The 17,668-nt window shown below is 46.2% G+C and overlaps 1 protein-coding gene across 1 annotated transcript in view; it reads right to left on the bottom strand.

Moving 5' to 3' along the window:
- Window positions 1-17,668, bottom strand: part of PLXNB1 (plexin B1) — a 40,616-nt gene that overhangs the window by 6,222 nt on the left and 16,726 nt on the right. Inside the window, exons 12-30 of the mRNA XM_054387173.1 lie at window positions 17,087-17,180; window positions 16,573-16,739; window positions 15,381-15,532; window positions 13,342-13,447; window positions 11,841-11,977; window positions 11,019-11,195; window positions 10,652-10,820; window positions 9,316-9,558; window positions 7,680-7,856; window positions 7,206-7,354; window positions 6,717-6,817; window positions 5,729-5,946; window positions 5,357-5,535; window positions 4,532-4,598; window positions 3,831-3,977; window positions 3,133-3,310; window positions 2,261-2,364; window positions 1,958-2,042; window positions 1,060-1,226 (exon numbers count right to left, since the gene is read on the bottom strand). Of these exons, the coding sequence (XP_054243148.1) occupies window positions 1,060-1,226; window positions 1,958-2,042; window positions 2,261-2,364; window positions 3,133-3,310; window positions 3,831-3,977; window positions 4,532-4,598; window positions 5,357-5,535; window positions 5,729-5,946; window positions 6,717-6,817; window positions 7,206-7,354; window positions 7,680-7,856; window positions 9,316-9,558; window positions 10,652-10,820; window positions 11,019-11,195; window positions 11,841-11,977; window positions 13,342-13,447; window positions 15,381-15,532; window positions 16,573-16,739; window positions 17,087-17,180 (2,817 nt within the window). The remainder of the gene's footprint in view (window positions 1-1,059; window positions 1,227-1,957; window positions 2,043-2,260; window positions 2,365-3,132; window positions 3,311-3,830; window positions 3,978-4,531; window positions 4,599-5,356; window positions 5,536-5,728; window positions 5,947-6,716; window positions 6,818-7,205; window positions 7,355-7,679; window positions 7,857-9,315; window positions 9,559-10,651; window positions 10,821-11,018; window positions 11,196-11,840; window positions 11,978-13,341; window positions 13,448-15,380; window positions 15,533-16,572; window positions 16,740-17,086; window positions 17,181-17,668) is intronic.

Consider the following 17,668-nt stretch of genomic DNA (forward strand, 5'->3'; position numbering starts at 1 on the left):
AGACTAGGTCTCAGATGTAATTAAACACAGCCCAATCTAGAGTCATCATTGAAGAATTTACAGCTGCTCTTGGGAAAAGGCCTATTCCCAGTGATCTGATGATAGGCAAATACCTACTGTTTATTCTTCTGGAGCTTAGTCACTTCAGAAGTTGACGCAAGAAGCAAACATTCTTCACTCCCTGTCCTGATAAGCCAGGTGATGTTGTTCTGGGTGGTCTAGCAGCAGTGCCTTAGAGAACTCCATTTCAATAGAGACATAAAGCCTACGCGTGTATCGCTTCTTCAGTGACCACTTTGAACATGAAGTGCAGGATCTTATCTGTGCATAGTCACAAGCATATTGGTTTCTCTGCCCAGCAGGCTTTGCCTAACATCATGCCAAGTCTCCCAGTCTTGCTTTCTCTGTTGTAGTATGTTCCAAAGGGAGATAGTAGAAGAGCCATACTATGCTTATCAACTATAAGCCATGTAAATAGATGAGTATTTCATTTGCATGCACATACATCTGCTACCAGCATGTAGGGCAGAGCTACCAAAAAGAAAAAAAAAAAAAGAGAAAAAAAAAAAAAAAAGAGTTCTGTGTACAGCTTTGAGGCTCCCAACATAAGGAGGACATGGACATGTTGGAGCAGGTCCAGAGGAGGGCCATGAAGATGATCAGATGGCTGGAACACCTTGCCTGTGAGCACGGGCTGAGAGAGTTGGGTTTGTTCTGCCTGGAGAAGAGAAGGCTCCCGAGACCTCATAGCAGCCTTCCAGTACTTAAACAGGGACTACATGGAAGATGGAGAGGGACTCCTTATCAGGGAGTGTAGTGATATGATGAGGGCTAACAGTTTTAAACTGAAAGATGGTAGATTTAGACTAGATATAGGAAGAAATTCTTTACTGCAAGGGTGCTGAGGCATTGGAACAAGCTGTCCAGAGAAGTTGTGGGTGCCCCATCCTTGGAAGTGTTCGAGGCCAGGTTGGATGGGGCTTTTCCATGGCAAGGGGGCTGGAACAAGATGATCTTTTAGCTCCCTCCCAACTGAAACCACTCTATGATTCTTCTCACCTTCATTGAGAGTAGACGTGTGAGATAGATCTCTGGGATTGCCTTGGCTCGCTCCCGATCTCTTAAGCTCCCACGCCGATGTTTGGGAAGCTCTGGCTCTTCTGTTGGTTTTACAAGGTGCCAGAGTTTGATTCCACCTTCATCTGCATCCTCCAGCATCGGTGTTTCTAAAACAAGCAGTTGTTTACAGATGAGTGCTAGCTCTCTCTCAGTACAACTTGGCCAAGTGAGCCCCAAGAAGAAAAATGTCACAATGATAGAAGCACAAACAGAAAGGAGCTTCTGGCAGCCTTTAACCAACCTTCTGTACAGAGTACCACCGTTACTAGCACTACAGCAGGTTGCCTTTGTCCACCACCCAAAACCTTCAAGGTCGTGGAAATTTCTCCAGACAGAGATCCCTTGCCACCACCCTGTGGTCTGTTTCCAGGGCTGCACTCTTTTGCTGAAGGTTTTTTCCCCAGTCTAATTTGAACCTGTTAAATTGCAGCCTGTGGCTACTGTCCCTTGCACCACAGGAGTATTCATAGAGCTGTTTGCTCTGCCAGGCAGTAAGGTAACTGCCTGGTGTTCCATCACCACCCTTGGGCCATGCTCAACACCTGAAGCTATTGAGATTCCCACAAGTGGCAGACTGTCCTCAGCCCTAAGGAGTCACAACTGGAGAACTGTGCTTTACCCTGCATTTTCATGCCCAGTCTGGTTCTCCTCTGTCCTTACACTCTTTCTCTTCTCTCATCTCACTTCTCTAAACTTTCAATTTCCTGTCAATCCTATGAGGGTCCAAATCATGTATCAGACTTCTAATAGCAGCATAGAGCTGGGGCTATGGCAAAAGCCTTGTCCCACTCTCTGGCAAGTGCTAGAAAATAATTTTATGAGAACAGGACAAACTCACTCTCTCCTGGTATGTAATCCTGATTCTCCCTATGGATGTGCTTAGTCAGACGTGGGACCAGTGCTACTGTTGCTCCATCAGGTACCTGCAGACAAGCAAACATGAGCATTCAAAACAAATGGCGTGTTTCTCACCAGCACAATAGGCAAGTGCTTGTAGACCAAAACACATTTGAAACAGGGATGGAAACAGGCATTCTGGGGAGCCATCAATGTGTTTCCTAATGGTTGGAGAACCTTGCTTGTAACAATTAAAAAAAAAAAAGATGTGCAAAGACAAGGCAAACGTAGACCAAATCCTGACCTTGTAATGCTGAAGAGTGTTCAGGCGTTTCCAAGTTCCTTGAACAACAGAGGTCACATCCTCATCAGACAGTATCAGATGACCTGCCAGCCCTGATCTCCACTCTACAGTCATTAAAACACAGAAAATTAAGAGACAAACTGTTCATCTGAGGCATCTTTGAAGTTTGCTGTGCTTTATCCTGGCTGGCCTTGTCAACATCTACCCATGCTATTGCTATATAACTATATAACCTGAGCAAGTGCTTGTAACAACACTGAGTCCTGTAGTCACAGGACAGTCACTCTCAGCACGGGGACAGGTTCTCTCATGGCCTCCCAGGTTGCACTCTCATACAGTCTGTCAGAGTGTGACTCCTCAAGCAGGTGATTCAAACCACAACTATACACCCCTAGTCCTTATTAGCTACTATTACCCCAGCAGCTGCTCATCTATAAATGTCACCACTACTCAAAAACAGCCAAAGGAACAAGGTGGAAAACTGATGGTTTCCCTAAAACACAAGTCCCACCTTTCACTATGGGCAAAATCCTCCCTGACACACATCACTGAGATGCTGCCATTGATTTCACTGGCAGGAAGAGCCAGTCTATGACTCCAGCATCTCTGTGACACACTTCAATAATCCTCTTCTCCTCCACGTTCTCCATGTTTCCTGTGCCCTGCCCAGCTCATGTCCCCTTGCCTAAGCCATTGCCATGGTCCAGGCTGGTAAAGAACTACATGAAATAGAAGGGGCTGAGCTCAGCTGCTTCTTTCCCATCCTGCCTCTTGTTGTTAGCTTCCTCTCTGCACATCATGCCCTGTTGAGACCAGCTGAAGTGCAAGATCCACCTTCTCACTGAGTTTTTGCACCAAGGAGTTCTGCTCACCGAGGTCCAGGGTGTCTGGGTCTGGTCGGTGACAGTATGGTGTCCCTTTGTAGATCTGATCTAGGATTTTCTCCTTCACCTGTGTTATGGTGTCACAGTCTAGAACTTTTGCAGAAATCCCTTGGGAGTCCTCTGCCCCTCCTGCAGTAACTCCTGCTTGTGTCAAAGCAGTCAAAGTCTGGGGAAGAAAAGAGAAGGTCATGGCTACTCAGCTGATAAGATTGCATCTGACACATTTACACCTTTGATGGTTGGCATTAAGGAAAGTTAACAGCTAGTCCTTTCACTTGAAGAGTTTCAGAGAAGTAAACATCACAGGTATTAAACATTGACTGAGTGCTCAGTCTTGAATCAACAGTTGGAAGTCAGTTCAGTAGTGTTGGGGAGGGGCTTTGATGCACCATCACCAATTTCATCCCCATATTTCTAGACACAGAGCATACCACAGACACCAGATTACTGTGGTGATGGCTTCTGTTAGTCAAGGGCAAAAGTGCCTGAGATTTAGCAGAGCTCTTGCTCATCTATGAATTTGTCCTGCTGGGATAAATATGGCTCCCGGAAGACAGTGGCAAGATGCCGCACTTTTGCCTCAACAATGTGAAGCAAAACTTCATCTCATGGCATCAAATGAGAGCAGAAACATTCAGCCCTGTTGCACTGGAGAGCCCAGAAGAAACTAAAGATTTGGTGCTTACCAGAGTCCGGTACTCCAGGTCCTCTCTCAGAAGGCGGTTGTCATTCAGGGTGTATTTGGCTTTCCCTGTCACCCAGTCGACTGGCCCTTTGTCCACCTGGTGCTTGATTCCTCGAAACAGCATGTAAAGAGGCTCCCCAACAGAATCCTGGCACGAAAAGCAAAGAGAAATTCAGCTTGCTCCTCTCAGCAGAGCCCAACAGCTTGGGAAGTTGGACACCCAAGCAGAGGAGGAGCAGGACTAAGGATACAGCAGCTAAGCCACAGCAGGCAAAGACAGAGCCTCTGCCAAAAGCTCCTGCTCCCCACACAGGGCAAGCACACAGGCCAGCTACCAGGTGGGTGCACAAGACCAAGGCATTGCCCTGCCTCCATGTCACTCATATGAGAAACTCTCCTTGCCACCTCTTCTCCAGGACAGAAATTACATTAGAACCTGTTCTCCCCATGCACAGACCAGCCTAGCCAGTGTGTCTCAGGATAAAGGAGCTACACTGAGCCCTTCATCATCTGGTGAGACATCCTGGAAACAATGACCAGTATTAATGCCAATTTAAGCATTGAACAACCCAGCTCTCGCTTCCCACCCCAAAATACAGGATGAGTCTGGCAGTATTTCAGCTACAAGCAAGGCACAAAGCAAAGTTGTAGCTCAGTCCCCTCTTTTGGCCCCTCTACACCACAAAGGGACAAAGAGCTCACCCTCACGAATGCATACAGGCAGATGGACATCCAGTTGGTTAACAGCTTCTCTACCACGGTTTCTGTCCTGAAAGGGAACATGAGATTGCTCACAGGAATAAGGTGCAGAGCAAGGAGGTATTTGGAGATAATGACCACTCCCCTTGAGAAAAGAACACACTAAGTGATGATACAGGATAAAGGGAGGGGAAAAAAAAAAAAAAAAAGACTTTAGAGCCCAGTAAGGTTAATGCTTTTGTGTTTTTGTTACCGCTCATTCGAGGCACTTTTCAGCCTGAAGGAGGCACCAAATCACTGAACTGAAGAGATAAATGAGTAGGGGACAGAAGAAAGCTTCTGGTCGGTCTCAAACAAGGGAACTTTGTTCATATCAGAATGACAGACCAGACAGGAGGCTAATGGGGGTCGAAACACTGGAGATATTTCAGTTTAGCTTCCAAACACAGCATGACTGTGAGGCCAGGAACCTCTAAATAGCACAGTGAGGTTAGCAGACTTTGCAGAGCCCAGGTACTTGAACACAAGGACAGAGTTAGTATACAGCAGTTTCAAAAAAAGAGGAATTTGGGGTGGGTGACTCCAGCTTCCTACTCTCCTCTCACACTCTTTCTGTGTATTCCCTGCCAGTTGCTGACTGGAGAGAGGGTTGTCACTGTTACTGCTTCCACCTGTTTGATGCACGTTGTGTGGACACACACTGGTCTTGCAACCACAGCCCATACTATGATGTTACCCTACTCACAGGAGTTTCAGAGCTTACCAGCTGGGCAGAAAGGCTCTGTCCCCTCACATAGCTAGAAGTAGGACCATGGCTGTCTCACTCACCTCCGCAGCATCAGCTTGGGGTTCTTGGCCACATACTGCTCCACAAGGTCATTCAGGAGCGTTTTGAGGATGTCAGTGAAGTACTCCAGCTTCCCATGCAGTGACACAGTGAGCAATGATGCCACATAGGCTCGGTCTCTGGGAGAGAAGGTGCGCTGGATTTCCAGAGTGTGGATGAACTAGTGGGGAGAGAGAAAAACCAGGGTGTGAACCTGCTGGAAACAAGGCAGCCAGCCACTGGCTGCTGGAAGTAGTGGTGCAGCAGGGAGCCAGTCAATGAACTTTAAGAGGCACTGCCTGCTTCCTGCCACCTGTTGCCAGGGACATGGCCCTGACCCCACAGCAGGCTGCAAGCAGAGAGAGGGACATTACCTTGGTGAGGAAGAGCTTGCTGTTGAGCAAGTTGGAGAGCTGGACCAAGCCCTGCTCCACAGTTTGCCGCCGGCACTCAGGGATGTCCAGGTCCCTTTGCAGAGGTGACTCACGGTGGCCCGGGAAGAAAATGCGCTCTGCATAGGACTTGTAGTCCAAGAAGGGGATTCCTGTACCCACAAGGTCACTTGTGAGGTCCATCATCTCGGTCATCAGGTCTGAGGGAAAGGAAATGCCCCTGAGGTTGACTACATGATCACACAACTGATGGTGCAGAGCATGAGGCGAGTGCAGGATTTAGGGCCAGCAGGATGGGACTGAGGAAGAGGAAGCATGTTTCCTGTTGGGAGGAGGGACACTGGGTTCTCATTGGTAGAACCTTTAAAAATAGATTAGGCACTGGAAGAAACTGCATGAGAAAAATTCCAGCCTTGGAGAGGAACCAAAAGGTGAATTTGGTGATGATTGTAATTTACAGTCAAAAGCTGGCTTGCAGTTTTATAAAGAGGAAGCTGCTGTTCAGCACAGATCTGTGGTTTATAGGCACTGCCTACTTCAGAGATGGAGTATTATGGATCTCCTGCTCCTCACTGCTTCCCACATCAGTTGGAGGTTACAGTCTGAGTCACCTGCACAGTTTTAGAGCCCTGAGTCTCCCACACAAGGACTCACTGCTGTAAGAAGCTGAAGTACAAGGTTTGTGGGCTCAGAATATGCTTGTCCTACACAAAGACTGAGCTAGCTTTTTCTCTTCATGAGAGTCTGGAGGATGAAGTGGGTGATCAGAGACGTTGGTATAGGTGCTCTGAATTGAAGAGAAGAATTAAAAATGGGGGAGCTTGGTTACATGTTTCAATGCACCAGTACTGGATGAAGTTATTGCCTGCCCTGGGCTACCCAAACAAGGATTGGAAAGACAGGTAGAGCTAAGAGTGATTCTTCAAGCTTCCCTGAAGCTGCCAGAACCTACGAGCTCCATGTGACTGACCTGTGAATTCCTTTTTGCATCTGTCCCGAACACTTGTTTCCAGATTTTCCAGCTGGATTTGAACTTTCTTGTAATCCCTCAGAGCCTGTTTGCTCTTCCTCCTGCAATAAGAAGCAGAATTGTTCCCAGTGACCCTGGCCCAGGGATTGTCCTTGTTAACTGTTGCATTGCTGCCAGATGCCAGGGACAATGTGTTTTGGATGAGGTTTCTACTGAACATCATCTTTGCAGGATACCCAATGGTGTTCTGTAAACTAGCTCTGTCTCTTGGAGGATCCAAGTGTGGGCTCTGAATGAACCAGAGTGCAGGCTGTGACCAGCAGGTCACCACACCTCACGCATCAAAAAACATCAGGGGGCTCAGATTTTGGCACAAAATAAAAAACTAGGATCTTGTTTAGGTTCAAGATAGACACATTTGGCCACATCCACTGAATAATGTTACAGAGGAACTTAAGAAAAGCCTTCTCTAGTGCCAGCCTTTCTTACCTGTATATGAAGACGATGACCAGAACAATCAGTGCCACAAAGGATGCACCAACACCCAAACCAATCTGAGCTTCCAGGGGGAAGGTGAGCTGGCTTTCAGTGTCATATTGTACTCGGCCCAGGAGGAAGTTCAGGTTTCCCATCTGTACCTGCAAGAAAGCATGTGCCATGACGTAAGCTCAGTGCAGCAGTGAAATGCAAAGCCACAAGGCTTCTCCAGAATGGGTACAGGTGGCACACAGCTTTCTAGCAAAGGTGGCCCCACAGCACAGCTCCCAGCTACACGTTTTCAGGTATTGTTTGGCACATGAGAGTAGAGAACAAGAGCAGCTCCTTGCCATCCCTGCTACCTCCACTGCCCCCACCAGAGTTTTTAATCTTTTCTCCACTTCCCATCCCACTCCCTGCCTCTACCACTTCTTGCTTGTGCTTCAACAAGTGACAGAATTCCTTGTGGTACTGCTGATTCCCTACCGTGAACTCCGGGAGCAAGTCTGTACCCTCCCGCTTTGTGCGGTGCCGCGGAGCGGGCTGCTCGGAGGGAGGCTCACAGTAGAGATGATTCCTTGTTAGTGTCTTCACCACACAGATTCCTTCCCCAATCATAGCCATAACTTCATCCTTGGAAATAGCCAGGTCTAAATTTTCCCCCTGGAATAGACATAGAACAGCACACCAAATCAGGGGAAAAACAACTCCACATTTCCATGGCTCCAGAGAAGGTGGAAAAGAGACACCAACACTACAGAATGAAAAACAGCCTTTTTTTTTTTTTCTTCTCTGCCAGGGCTTGCATCTGAACTGGTTGCAGAAATTAATTTTGTAAGCTAACAAAAACAAAAACATCACCTGCATACAATTTTGATTATAGCTTTAGGACCTGTACCACGCTGTGCTAAGTGCAGTCATAAATAGCCTGTCTTCTTAAGGCTCTTCAGCCACAGCACAAAGAAGCTCAACTCTTCATTGTGTATATGTAAAAATGCACTCTCATGTTAGTTAACCTAAGCCTTTCAGTGAGTCAATCAATGCCTTTCAAAGGTGCAACACATTTATACTACTGTTCTTATCTGCAACACAAACCTGCTTTCATTTTAGGGACTAAGACTTTATTTTTATTTTTTCTTTAATTAAAAAAAAAAAAAAATCAAACCATGCTGCCTGATGTCAATTACATTTTTATGTTTTAATGCTTCCTAAGATGAATTCTGCAGCAGTGTTTCCATGCTTTTGGCTAGAGCTCTGTCAGGGTATCCTGACAGGCTGCTAGATCAACCTCCTTACTCTTTGAAAGCTTACATCTTGTTAGCTCTCTTTTAGTCTTCTCAATCTGCCTTACTTCTCTAAGAAGCCTTCAATACCAGTGGCAGCAATCTAGATATCTCTAGGCTAGGATGTCCTTACAGTTTTTACTCATATGTGAAAAAGAGCAAGTGGAGAAAGTGCATTACCAGCTGCAGCCATTAGCTTTTCTAATGAATACTGGGCTAGAAAACACCTTTCAAGACAAAAGAAATACCTCAGAAATTTTCTTCTCACATGTACAGTAAAAGAACCCATTAGCTACTCTGCCACTCTGCATCTTCTTTAACGAGAGATTTTCGTATCTCCACCTAATCTCAGCTCTTCTCTGCTCCCAAGATTCTTTTACTCCTAAGTTACTTCTAGAGGAATTTTAAGAATTTGCAAAAAAAAAAAAAAAAACAAAACCAACCAAAAAACACCAAACCCACAAATCCCCCCCGAAACCACAAAAAAAACAACACCAAAAAAAAAAAAACACCCAGCAGCTGAGAACAGGATATGGGGTTTATTTAGTACTTGTATCTCATACACAAATAGTTTATTAGGATTAAAAATAAAGTACAGATGTTTCCACAAGCCCTGTGAAGCCCCCAACAATGATTTACGGGATCAAGAGACTTTTTTGATGCACCTTTTTCCCTCTTGCATACCATTTTTTACAGGCCAAAGCAGATGTGCTGTGACAGGTTGCAAGCCTGTCCAAGGCTTTCAAACCTAGGATGCTGTGTGACACCAATTTAAAACGCTCAGGTTAGAAACAGCTTTGCACAAGGAACATCATTTCCAGAAAGTTTTTGTGTGTTACCTCCACAGAGATGACACTTCCTGGCTTGTGACGATATGGTTTGGCAGGGTCTTCAGCATTCAATGGTTTTAGGATAGGGTTGACTTCGTAGGAGAAGGGCATGGGATGCAATGAGTTGAAATCAAAGCTCAGATTATCCAGAATAAATTCCAACTTGATATGGGCACTCCGCAACAGCAGGTTAATGGCTGGAGTTTTGCACAGGATCAGGTAGGAAGAGTTAACAAGACATGGCTCTTCAAACTAAATGTGAAAAGCAAAAAAAAAAAAAAAAAAAAAAGAGTCAGTAGTGAAACACTAATGCTTCTCCTGCAGCTTTGCAATACTTCCCAACCCTGAGCACAGTGTGGGGCCAGTCTGCATTCCTCTCACCTGGAGCAATGCCAGAGTAACCCTGCTCAATTATAGAGGGAAAAATCTAAGATCTGAGGAATTCCCCACGTTGCTCTAAAGGAAGTTTTCATAGCATTGTTTTTGTTGCAAGTACCTAGGTCTCAGCAGTGGGAATCAGCTCTAACATTCCCTGGCAGCAGATTCTGGAGAGCAACCAGCTTTAGCTCTCCCTGCTCTGACAGAATGGGACTGAAGACCTTCAATGCAAGGCTGATTTCCCAGCCTGAATGCTCCTGTGAAAGAAGTGTTCCTTTGTCCAGTTGCATATATTTTATACATTTGCTGAAAGTACTGGAGTCAATTTTTTTTGCTCATCCCCAGCCACAAATGCTTTCCTAAGGACGTGAGTAAAATCAGCTACCATTGATGCATGTGCATCAGGAGCATATTCACCCAGCTTACGTCCAGGAAGGCCTCCATCATTTGCACTCATAAAGCAAATCCTTCTTGTGCTTTGGCTGTCAAACATCCTCTACCTGTGCAAATTCTGCTGCATGCTCTGTGACCCTAGTGATCACATCAACATCTTTGTAGCGACTCATCTCAGGATAGTGGCAATAGGAGAGCAGAAAATATTGGTGGAACTGGTAACTTCATTGTATCCCAGGGGGAAAGCAAGCCCAGGGGCTACAGACATGGCCTGAACCACACAGGGACATGCCCAGACACAAATGTTCTCTGGCTCAGCTGTACGTTTCTTTCTCTCCACACAAGTCCTGCACATCTCTAAGCAGAGGCAGACCCAACTCATGGAAGTGTTTGTGCAAGTGCTTAACCTCTTAATCTGGCAGAGAACACTTCCACTTGGCAGAGACTGTTGGTATAGTCCAAGCAGCTAACAGCAAGTAGGGGAAGAAGCCCTTGGGACAGAAAGTCCACCTTTCTAGGGCAATATGTCAATCTTTATGCTCCCTCAGCTCCACTGAACACTTTGCCATGCTACCTGTTGGACACTGCACAGGGCATCCTCAGGGCACTCAGAGTTTGGGATGATTCTGCGCCACCGTCCCAGTCCTCGGCGCCGGCGTTCAGATGGAGAAACTGTAACTCGGATCTTCGGTTTCTGTACGACATCCAAGTTGTAGCCATGAACTCTGAGCACTCTTCCTCCACTGCAAGAGAAAAGTAGCTGATCTCACCCACCAATGATTCATTAGCTCTGTCTTGCCCATGCTTCCACCCTTCTGCTTACGATCGTTCCTACAAGCCTGGCGTTACCTCCAAAGTGCAACTCAACAAGCAGCTGCCATAGGTGGTGTAGTACCTGCCACAGCACACAGCCCTGAGGAAGGTACACTCAGTCTTTCTACCTGAGGAAGCTTTTAGGTGGCTCTGCAAAGGTGATGTTGGGATCCAGAGTATATCTGAAGAGGGCTCCTTCCAGCCTCCGCTCTTGGTCCCCATATCTGATAGTGACTGGGAGTTCTGCAGACACATTGCTGGGACTCGTCTGGCATGCCAGCTGATCCTCTGTCATCTCAGACAGACTTGGAGAGACAGAAGAAAGCACAAGGGATTAACACAGACACTGCAAAGAGAGGTTTCATTGTACTATGCCTTGCTCTTTGCAGACAGTTTGCAAATATCTGCTGGTATTTTCCTAGATTTAATGCTGAAAAGTCTCATACCTTATATAAACAAGCAATAATTGTTGGGCAGTTGTCAGAGAACAGCACATGGACAAAAAGCTGCTACAGCCACTGTCCAGACTGAAAAGACTGGAAACATGCTACCAAGATACATGCAACTTCTGACCAGCAGTGCTGTCAGGTGTACATGGGCTCAGAATGCAAGAGAGCAAGAAGCTCTTAGTTTTAGTCTACAGGAGCCATCTGCAGTTCCCCACTAGCAAAAGCAGAGGTGTTAGGATGGTATATTGTCCCATCAAGAGATATGCAGAGAACAGAGGCCACATGGCACTATTCACATCTGATTGAATGTGGGCATAAACGTAAGATGGTCAAGGTTGCTGCCATGACCCTCAAGTGGAAGGTGTCCTCATGGAACACAGAGAAGAGCAGAGCTCCAACAGCCTGTGCTAAGGGCTGGGCCAGGCAGCATCAAACCCTACAAGGCTCTGGCCAGGACTCAGGGCAGTGCACAGCCAGCACATCGGCAGGCTCTGGTCTTACATGTGGCAAGGGAGGTCTCCAAGCAGGACACTGATCTCACTAGGATGTCCAGTCAGCAGCTTTGAGCCCAGAAGGGTAAGGCAGGTTCCTCCTGCTTTGGGGCCCTGAGTTGGAACAATGGATTTCAGCTCTGGGTTCTAAAAGAGGAAGGGAAAGGAAAAAAAAAAGAAAAAAGAAAAAGAAGGTGAGTGACAAAGGCCTCAAGAAAAGAGCAAAACATGTTCAGTGACCTTCAGTACTCTGAAATAGAAGCTATAGATCCCAGTCAGAGGCAGGCTTCAGCTAGGCTCCAGCATCTATTCTATGAAGAAGAGGAAACAGAGGAGCAATCAATCATACCAGCATGAATGAGGAACCAGGGACCAGCCTCTCCACAGAATTAAAGAGGCAGATGGATGCTGCAAACAGCAAAGCTGAGCCCCCCCCAAACCCTAGGATTAGCAATTCAAAGGGATTGTTCAGGTCAGTAACCGGATTAATAACTCAGGTTAGGAAAAACAAGGTGGCAAACAAATTATCTGTTTGTTTAGTAGATGAGATTACCAGCAGGGAGCCCTAAGAATTTGTCTTGAGACCTGTGCTGATAAACATACTTATAGGCGACATGGAAAGGGGAAAGGAAATCTGACAGATTATTCGGAGTAAGAAAAGTTTACTACCACTGAGGAGCTGCTGCAACAATTATAGGAACCAGGGAGAGAGGCCTAAGTCACTGATGATACATTAAGAGCATTTTGAACATAGTATGCTGTTATCACCCTGCCTCGAAACAATGGTAATAGAACCAAGACCAAGAGCAGAGGACCAAGCAAAATCCTTTAGAGTGAATGGCTCCATACAGCCAAAAAAAGGAACAATCTAAGACTTTTCAGGCATCTTTCTCCTTCCCATGGGACAGGGAGACATGTAGCTAGGTACCTAACTTGGAAGTTACACAGCAAGGATGAAATGTAATTATATCTAAAAAATACTTAAATATTATTTAATGGTTTCTGGGTTTAAAACATTAAAAAGTTATCAGAAACGTGTTTAAAAATCATAGGAAACATTTCTCCATACAACATACAGTAACTTTGGACTTAACTGCCACTAGCTGGTAAAGGTCAGAAGCTAAGAGTGTGTTCAAGCAGCAACTTGTAAATTAATGGAAGTCAGAAGTTTTAGCAAGATGTTAAGTCATCAATAAAAAAAAAAAATCTGTAGATCAGGATGGTACCCTGTGTTTTTCATAATTACCTTTGTAAAACAAGCAAAACCAAAACAAAAATCCCCCAGCAACAAACACAAAAAGACCCCAAACAAAAAGCAAAACAAACCAAACCCCAATCCTACCCAAAATACAACACAAATCCTAACACAATCAGACAGAAATACCAGCAGCAAGTGCCTGGTAGCGTGCTGTAAATTCCTGCAACAGACAGACATTTAGTATAAATACTGGAATTTAGTATAAATACTGGAGGAGCAGGGAGAGATATTAAAGAAGCAACAGGTATGTTACCTGATAGGTGAAAATATGCCCAGAAACTCCACGTCCTCCTCCAGGCACTTCCACCACAATGTGTCCAAATTTCTCTGTCCAGCTCCCGCCAGTGACGCATACGATACTGCAGGGCCATCCAAAAACAGTGTCACAGCATGGAAGGGATGATGAGCTGCATCCACTGCATCACGTCCCAAAGCCACATGGCAACTATGGCTGCCTTCTTTCAGCCTTATCTCATAAAACTGAGCATTGAGAAACATCTCTAAAAGATGGAATTCCTAGCAGAAAGAACGGGGGGAAAAAAAACAAACAAACAAAAAAAAAAACCCCCCAAAAAAAAGGGGCAGAGGACAGTCCCAAACAGGTCCATCCTACCCAGGGTTATTTTTTCTGGAACAGACAGGATGAAACCCACTGTATCACTGATACACAAGGAGTCCAAGAACTCTGCTGCTGTCCAGAGCTGATCAAATCAGTCAAGTCTGGAGTGACCCCAGGCTAGCAGTGGTCAATCCACACATTAATGCTGTGTCTGATGCAGAAGTGAACTCAAGACTGTAGGTTTAGCTGGCACTGGTCTTCAGTCAGTGGCCTCTGGCACCAGACCGTTCCCCTGATGTGTACCACTCACTCTTCCCAGCCCTTTTTCCAGCCATAATTAGGTATAGGAGATGCTGACAAAGTAAGAAGTCCATTTGTACTTAGAACAGAGGAGGAGGGAATCCCATGTTACAGCACTGATTTGCTAACTGAAGAACTACTCTGCAGAAGCATTCCTAGCCATCCCACAGAGGAGATGAGTTTTGTCTGGGCCTTGCTCAGGAGTGGGTAGCAGGTTCACAGCTATATCTTTCCAACCTAAAAAAGCTCAGGAATTTGAATTTAGGCAGTGCAGTCTGAAGCCAAGACGCTGTGATGCCAGGTGATTTACAAACACAGAACAAAGACAGTGCTTACTCCAGAAAGATTATGCTCCAATTCCAGGATGAAAACAGAAAGCAGATGGATCCAGACAAACAAGGTGCACAGACAGGACAACACTGCTCAACACAGCAGGCCATTTCCCAGCAGGATCTTACCTGGCTCCCAGAGGGAAGAGTGACACAACTACTGCTACCATGGAATGGAAAAATCGGTTTGTGACAGCTCTGATGAGAGGTTACTCACAATTGCTCTCCTCTTCTGCTGGTTGATTTGCTCTTCTCCCTCCCTTATCCAAGGCTCCCAGCTACCTGCCCTGTTACAGGCCAGCTACATAAATACTACTTTCTCCTTGCTTCCTAGCTGCTCCCCAGTCACACCTTTCAATAACTGACTACATTGCCTTGTTCTTGATTCTGCCTTAGCCAGATACACCAGTCACCCAGTTCTCTATCACTGACATTAGCTAGACTGAGCAGTACAGGTCTTTCTCCTTCTCATCCTGCTCCTAAGCCATTACTTTTACACCAGCATTGTGTGACCTGCCAGGTGCTCCTAGCCAACACTAGAGTGGCACAGGGTCCACCAGGACTCCATGGTCTGTTCCTGGCTGAGAGGGTCCTTTCATTGGCTTTGTTCCTGGGAGGTAGAATTCTGGCTAGAAGTGAAGAATGACAGCTCAAGGGTATGCCCACTCAAGCAGAAGCAAGAATCTAGGCTGTATCTCCATCCTCACCCTGAGTTAACATGGTCAGGATATTCACCTAGCAGTGACGCTTGCATAAGTCATGTCCTTCACTTTACTGAAATCACCCTGTGTTGGGAGAGACACTCATGAAACTCTGTGGTTCTGAGCTTGTGACTCCCTGATCCAACTGGGCTGTGGGCTCTGCACTGGCACTGTGGTTGGTGTACAGCAGTGCTGTTTGGCCATCACCTTGTACACAACCTTATCTCTCTGAGGTCACTGCCTGAGTAACTAAGCAGACAGTGCCCTTACTCAAGGGCACTCCTTGAGGAATGGGCAAGGCTCAGTACCTGCTGCAGCAAAGCAATGACATCTCAGGCTGATGTCAGCAGCCCAAGGAAAAGCCAGTGCCTGCCTCTGGGAGGAGGTTTCACAGATACTCTACCTGCTAGAGATCTCATACTCTTGAGCATCTACGGCACAGGGAATTCCTGCAACAGTGACAGTTTCTGCAATGTCTTGATGTTTCTGCCCGAGGTTTGAGCCAGTGATGGTGATTCTAGTGCCACCTTCCACTGGTCCAGACAGGGGGTACACCTGCAAAGACATCCGCGCACGTGTAAATGTCACAGCATCTCAGAGCTCTGCAGTCTGGCAGCTGATCTATAGCACAGGGCCCTTCAGCTGCCCCATTGCAAACTCTGCCTGGTCAGGTCACTGCTATGAATTCCTTTTACTGGCTTGGACTGCTGTTAGGTTGCACTCTCATCAGAAGAAAGGCCATAAAGACCACCACAGCTGGAGCCTTCTTTCCCATCACTCACTGTTGCCAGCAGTCTCCCCAGAAGTGACAATCCACTATAGACCTGTAAGGCAAATGACTGATCTGCTTTGCCTTCTCATCAACATGCTGACCACGCACAGGGCTGCTGAAGAGTGAGAATGCACAAGCCAATACACATTACTAGTACTGAAGCAGCAAGCACCATTCCCCCTCAGCATCAGTATGACAATGAATTGCATGCTGCACGAACGTCAAAGCTCTGTCCCTGAGCAGCACCCAAGATAAACTAAGACAAGATGCAGCACGTGGATGTTGTGTGCCACTGGAGGGAGAACAAGCTGACAGCAAAAGGGACACATGGCTACAGACACTCATCACACTCATCATGTGGCAGTTAGCAAGAAACATTTAAAATAAACAGACAAAAATAATTAATTCCAGTAACCTATCATGCCTTTGTCATCCTTGCTGTGCTATTGGCACAAGGTTTTGCCCTCCTTTGGCTCAGCCTCAGCTGGGCCAACTTGTTTTAGGGTCTGGCTTGGGACAGATGGAGGATCCAATCTATGGACCCTTTCCCAGCTCCTGAATGATTCTGCTCCTTTTGGCATGATGGGTTCAGCTCATGTAAGATAGAAATGCATCTTTTCCCACTGTTCTCTATCAGCAAAGTGAAAGCCCAGTACAGAAGTCCAACATCCTCACTACACAGAGAGTTCACAATAGAATGAGATTAATTTGCTCTTCAGATGACCAACATATTACTGAGCTGCACTGATTGCACTCTGATTTCAGCTGGAGAATGGAGCCCTTCTTACCCCTGGTGCAGTGTACTAAGGAGCAAGCTACTCACAGAATGAATGAGAGGTGCTGGACACAGGTCTTCTATCTCTTCCTTGCAGGACCCCCTGTAGATACAACTGGGGTTGTCTCCTCCACACCAAACACAGTTGTACTTGGAGTCAGCTGTTTGGCAGCGGCTACAATCAGCGTGTCCCACAGAGCAGTTGTAAAAAGTCACTGCAAAGAAGAAAAATTCAGAGGCATCTGCAAGCATCCCCTGGGATGCAGAATAATCCAGCAACTTGGCACCTTGCACAGAACCCTCCTCCCTCTTTCCTCCCCTGCGACAAGCAGCAGAAATGAGGTTGTATGTTTTCCTCAGTCCTGTGAATGTTAAAGCAGCATGTGGACCTGGTGCTTAGGGACATGGTTTAGTGTTGGACTGGATGATCTTTGAGGTCTCTTCCAACCAGATATATTCTATGATAGGACTACTACAGATGCAAAAAGCCTCATCTGAAGATTTCTCAATTCTTTTTCACCTCATCTGCTGCCTTTTTGCCAGGGAAGTGTTGCATTCCTACCATGAAGATCTGCAGCGCTGTCCACTCGAAGGTGTCGTCGCCTCTGCACAAACACCACAGCGTTAAATTCGAGTTGAGGAGCTGTGTAACTGTACTGCAAAGACAAAGACCATCAAGACAAAGGACTCAGAGGCACAAACAAGCCAGATGAATAGGCAAAAAGCATCAGCATCCACCCTGCATTGTGCACCATCACATGCAGCCTATGCACAGAGCTTCCTGTGGACATACAAGCAGCATTAGCTGAGGCAATGGCAGCACAGCACTGTTCTCACTGGTTCGGAGTCACAATTCTGTTCTAGCAAGCACAGCAGGCATTGGTTCACTACAGTAAACACTCAAAACAAATATGTGCTCACAGCAATGCTTGTCTAACCTCCTAACTGCTCTCCTAAACGGATAATTCCTATCTACAAGCCACCTGCTCAGGAAACTGCTCAAGCTGTCATTGCTGTCATTTCAGTAGAGCTCAAGATGTAGGATTACAAGCGGTTTTCAGGGCTCATGTGCACTAGAACCTATGCTGTTCCCCTCTTTAGCTATATGAGTTGTTAAGGAAAAACATCACCTCTACTTGCAAAT

The sequence above is a fragment of the Indicator indicator genome, chromosome 15 (genome assembly GCF_027791375.1).
Source record: "Indicator indicator isolate 239-I01 chromosome 15, UM_Iind_1.1, whole genome shotgun sequence".
NCBI classification, from domain to species: Eukaryota; Metazoa; Chordata; class Aves; order Piciformes; family Indicatoridae; genus Indicator; species Indicator indicator.